The sequence below is a fragment of the Solanum verrucosum genome, unplaced genomic scaffold (assembly GCF_900185275.1).
Source record: "Solanum verrucosum unplaced genomic scaffold, falcon-dt-bn FXZP01000102.1, whole genome shotgun sequence".
Classification (NCBI taxonomy): Eukaryota; Viridiplantae; Streptophyta; class Magnoliopsida; order Solanales; family Solanaceae; genus Solanum; species Solanum verrucosum.
In genome coordinates, this window is record NW_026019930.1 from 1,881,669 (window position 1) to 1,887,727 (window position 6,059).

General features: G+C 27.9%; 1 protein-coding gene across 1 annotated transcript; it reads right to left on the bottom strand.

The window, feature by feature from the left end:
- Positions 1-4,522: 4,522 nt before the first annotated feature.
- Positions 4,523-5,089, bottom strand: LOC125829807 (uncharacterized). The gene has a single exon (XM_049509005.1). The coding sequence runs from the start codon at positions 5,078-5,080 to the stop codon at positions 4,523-4,525; it is 558 nt and encodes a 185-aa protein (XP_049364962.1). The 5' UTR covers positions 5,081-5,089.
- Positions 5,090-6,059: the final 970 nt, after the last annotated feature.

Below are 6,059 nucleotides of genomic sequence, written 5' to 3' on the forward strand. Positions count from 1 at the left end.
GTGTAAGGTTTTAATTCTTGTTAAGATTAAATTTATTAGAGTATTCAACTTTTACATCCAAAATATTTGAATTTCAGAATTTTAACTAGCAAGAAAAAATAACGTCTGTTGAGGTTAAGCTCGTTCAAACATATGCATGTTATAATTAGTAAAATGAGTAAAACAGGTCCTTCAAACATATGCATGTTATAATTAGAACCGTCCTTTAGAAGGCTGCTAAAGGTAGGCAAAGTCAACGACCTTTTTTATTTGTCAAACTTACTGTTGTTCGTCTTTTTATTTATTTCATGTCAAATTATTTGCCTATTCATTTATAATAATTGCGAATAAAGTTGTTCCTTTCCCACAATTAAAACCAACATAGGCTTCTCTCTTCTGACCCATTCAAAAAAAAAATTCTCCATGCAGATGTCAAAATCTAAACTTTGTTAGGTCTAATTACCAATAGAAATTGGAATACAATTTTATTACTTCAATAAGAAAATATATTTAGTATTTTTAACAATAGAAATATTTTAGACTTTAAATTAAACTATTCAAATTTTCATGTTATTAAATAATATTTTTATCATAAGATCCAAAGTAATATATTATAAACACATGGCTAACCTATTATTAATTTTAAATGTTACTAATAACAATACTCTGAAAGAAGAGGAAGTTATATAAAAAGAAAATTTTGGATAGAAGAACTAACTAGACTAATGAAGAAGAATTATTGAATTTTGTCGAATGAATTTGATTTGAAATTGGAATGATTTCAAATGTACAAGAACATCCTATTAATATTGTCTATGTATAATTTTAAATTTGTAAAAGAAAAATATTGATAACACGGTTCAATAAACTTGCCAAATTACCAATGTTTCAATATCTTCCCTAATAATTTTGTTGCAAAACTCAGTAATGGTGTCTAGTGTGAGCTTTATTTATCAACTGAGTTAGAAGCATTACAACAAAATCACCAATTGTATATATCTGGAAATTATATAAGAAAATCGGCGACAAATTAAATTATGTTATCCGTCAATTTTCCTAATAAGAAGATTTGCTGATAAAATCTTTGTGGGTAAAATATTTATATATTGTAACTACTCTTTAAGAATTGATAGTGTATGGTTAACTAATTGATAAAATTATTTCATCAACTTTTATCACAAACACAAGAACCAGTTGCTTCAATAATATTAATCAAGAGAAGTTTCAAAATAAAATTAGAAAATACTCAATATTTAAGTCTCATTTAAAATATTTAAAAATAAGTATACTTTATGTAATACAATATAATTAAATTACAATCATTAATTTTAATACAAGTAAAAAAAATACTAACTTTATTAGGACATACTTTTATGTGTATCTTCGTTTTTTTTTCCTCTTTGTTGCTCACAAACCATAAAGATTGAGAGTATATGTAGAAATTTGCTTAGACATGCGAAAAAATTATATTAAAACTGACATCCAACACTAACTTTTAGTTGTAACTGATTTTGTTATATAAATATATATATATTTTTATTTTCTTTGTTTCAAAATAAGTGGCGTTATTTTTTCATTTTGTTTCAAAATATGTAGTATTTTAGATAATCAATAAAACACTAATAAAAATATTTCAATTTTATATTCTTGAGAACCAAAAATTACTAAAAAGCCACATTTTTTTAGAAATTAATAAAAATACATCTTATCTATGAAAAAAATCAGATATGTGAAAGAATTGTTGGAATTGTATATTAATGCAAAGGGCAAATATGAGTTGAATTGCTAAAAATAAGTGTATAAATAAACTAAACTCTAATTTATGTTTAAAAAAATTAAGCAATTTCAAACATTACACGAGAATTTTGGACATCTATCCTTATAATATTAAAAATGAATTAAAAAAAGTGTACTTGTACATAATGGTTGTTTTATTTATTTTTTATAATTATTGTCGCACGTATATAAAGGTGTAAACATCGTGGCCTGCAAAGTTTTGGTATGAACACCAAAAGCAAATTGCAATAAAGATAGAGAGTTGAGGTTATTTTTTGGGTGGGGTTAGGGGTTTACAGAGTAGTGCTCAATTATTGAACTCTTAGATTTTTTTCACAAAATAAATACACCTTTTTCCTATTTTCTTTTTCTTTAATATTTTAAAAATTACGTGGTTTAATTATATACTACTAAAAAAAATATTGGATCCTAAGAAAAACAATACGAAGTTAATAAACTCACTCAATACAGATGTGACGATGTACCATTCAATTTCTGAAACGTGGCACAATCTAAAAGAAAAACAACAAGAAGTATAAGTTATGTTTTTTTAGAATTATTTCTTCAACCTAGCAGATAAAGTTCTTGAGTATAACTTATGAAATTTGAAGCTCTTTAATGCGTTGTAAGAATCAAGGCTTGTATTTTTTTATTCGTGAAAAATGAAGGAAGAAAAAAGCAATACATATAAAGCCATACAAACACACTGATCATGTACCATGCAATTATTTGTGAATTAAACTTGGCACAATCTGAACGAATACAAGAAATACACGTTTTTTTCTACTTCTTTTTAACCTTTTTAAATAATAATTAATTACCCTAGATCTATCCAATAAATTAAAATACAGATGAGAGTATCCTTTTAGTTAAAGACATGAAGTGACTACACTTATCCAAACAATCTCCTAAATGTGAATATATACAAATAACATCTGGCATGCATATTATTGTTGAACCATATATAGAATGGATTAGGAGGCACATAATTATACCCACCATAATCATATTGAATATGCACTTTTTATTTTTATTTTTTGTTGCTTTTTCTCTGTTTTATTTATTTACATTTCAAACCCATTCTGGAAGAGGAGCTGTAAATATCTTGTCCTAGAGCTGTCAAAAGCCCCTGTCTACAAGAGATCATAATTTTATTTTATTTTTAAATTGATAATAATCACTTCTCTCTTTATCCGAGATTGATGTTTCGTTAATATAATTGTTGCATATAATTACATGTTCTTAAATTATTTCTAGCTGAATACATATTGGATTTCTGATTTTGAATATGTCCAACTTTTAATTAGTCATGTTAAGTGACCTGGGAGAGGAAATGTGATGACTTGAACAATCCCAATCTCATCAATTAATTACTCCCTTATGTTTCTTTTTAGTTGGTATTGTTTTTTTTTTTTAGAATCAAACGATAAGAATTAATTATTCCATTTTTATCGTAGCTTTGATTTCAAAACCAAATAGCCCTAAGGTATGCTTTACTTTCTGATTGTAGTTTTTAAATTAAACATTACAAATGTGTTTACACTTTCAAAAAGAAAAAGAAGGAATTAATTATTAGAGTAAAACAATATAAAAAAAACTAATTATTTATAAATAATAAATAATTAAGATCACTATTTTTTTAATAATGATTTATAATAATATGAAACAGATGTAACAGTAATTAGACAGTACCACAATTCCTCAATAAAATAAAATTTTGATAAGCAATCAAGTGCATCAGTAAAATATTGCAAGTGTGATGTTTCTTCCAATAGAGGTTCAAGTAGACGACCAACGTAAAAAGTAAAGGAGTTGCTTTACAACCCACTAAATATAACAAAAATAATTATAAACAGATATTAGTAAAGTAATAAAAAAGAGAAAGCCCACACTTATGAACATAAGACAATTTTGCTTTAGGAAAATTGGTGGAATTATCATATTGATTCATTAGTGCCTTGATTAGTTAATTGGGCCATTAATTTCTCTTTTGACATAGTACTATAGTCCTGGCAACAATTAGAGTTTGGAGTATTTTGACAAAATAACAAACAAGGGTGGACGGTCGTGTTAGTAAATGAATTTCCAAGTTAACTAATTTCCTATTTTACATGAAATTAACTTTAATTAGCAAGTTTTCATTTCCAACCTTGGATAATAAATACTTTGTCCATTATTTTAAAAATAGAATTTTCATTTTTATTTGTCACTTTTGACGTATCAAAAAAAAGATAATTATATAATACTCCCTCAGTTCCTATTTACTTGCCCATTTTTTACTTGACATATCTATTAAGAAACTAATAATTGATACAATGAGTTTACCATTTTACTCCTCCTATTAATTGATAGAATTTCAAAAATCAATTTACTCATTAAAAATGTTCTATCTTTTTAAAAAATATTAGCTTTAAACAAGTAAAATGTGAAAATTGGAAGTAGAGCGAGGGTAAAGTAAAATGTAGAGTATTTTGGTAAAATACTCCCTTCAGCCATGGTTTTTAAAGGCATGCAGAATCCAAAATGCACAGCAGAAATAGTATTATGTACTCAGAGAATCTACTTCTTGGGCGGAAAGAAAGAAATGATTTGTAAGTTGCTAAGCTACTCCATGTTAACTTTTACTTTTTCGAGCAAACAAGAAACAAGAAACAAACGGGTATCGTCACATTAATAATTTAGAGAAAATTATGAGAAAGAAAATCATGGATACCAAAAATTAATTTACAGTATTCAGAGCTCCCAAATTAATTCGCTAAGGAAAACATTAAGCAAAAGCAGATGCAGCCTCTCTTCTCAAATCTCTGTAGAATCGAGAAATGAATTCATCAGCTTTCTCATCAACATGGCTAATCATGTCACCATTATCATCAGCTTCTCTTAGTGGGAAAGGCGAGTCAGTGATCCTCAATTGCCTCACCGTTGGAGTCCTTCCAAATCCAGGCAAAGCAGGTGATGCTGTTTCGCTCTGTAGCATTTCTAATGCCTTCAAAACAGCAGCGTTCATCATTGAAACATCGTCGTGTTCAGTCTGATTATGCTTATTAATGCGCTTGTTGAGGTGGAAGGGGAGATGGAAAGCAGGGCTGTTACTGCAGCTGAACTCGTAATACTCTTTCGAAGTTGATTCATTAATATTATTATTATGGCCCTGGAACATCAAATTTTGGAAGGCGGCTTTGCCAGCAATCTTACCACGTTTCATTAATAAGTTGAGATCGAACATTAGTTTCCTCTTTGATGATAATCCTTTCCTCAACATGAAATAAGCCACGCGGACTATCTTCCAGAACTTTTTCGCTATCACTGGCAATTTTTGATCCATTTTTTCTCTCTAATTAAGTACTCTCTCTCTCTATATATATATATATATATTCACGAGCAGTTTTTCTTTTGAATTGAATATTTGTTTGTTCACTTAAGAAGGAGAGACAAATATTGATGAAAATTTTAGAGGAGAGTTTGTTTTTGTGGTTTATGAGAAGAATTGAGTGAGTGGTATATATAGGGGGGTTTCCATACAGAGGAAAAGGATGTAATGAAGTATTCAATATGTCTACTTTTTAATAAGTTGGACCACGTATAGTTTGAGTTTATTCAATATTTTATTAAGACTTCCAATTATTATACAAGGAGTTGGTGATTTTCTGGATCTAGCTTTAGGAAAGTCTTTTATCAAAATCATTGTTACCCAATACCCACAAGTTAATTTTCCATATTTTCCTCTTCTTTCACATGGATAAATTGCAAATGTAAGTCCAATTCCAATTTTACAAAAATATCATTTTAACATAGTTTCCAAATGTCTTATGCTAAATACTATTTGATTATGATATTTTGCTAGAGACGAAAAAATACGTCGAGGACGGCTGTTCCTGTTTAATTTCATCACTGTGTAATACCACGATTTTTCAACATTGAAACATTAATTAAGTACTTTTTTCTGCTTTTTTTTTAAATCGCAAAAATCACCTTAAATATAGTAGGAGCTGATTGGGAAGATAATACATAATAGAGTATTTCATATAATATATTTTTAAGACAGGGAGATCCACAATTTTAAGTGTATTAACTTTTATTATGAGTTTACTACCTTATTGAGTTAATAATAAATACTTATCAATATTTAATAAATTTCTTAATATGTAATACATGGTTTGGGCAAAGTCGAACTCGTAGCTTGACACAAAGCTTGATCCGCCTCTGTGACTTTAATAACTAATCTGACATTAATTAAGCTTTTTTTCATGTTTGGTACCGTGACGTTAGAAGTACTAATCAACAAAATTAAAAGGGAAGCCGTA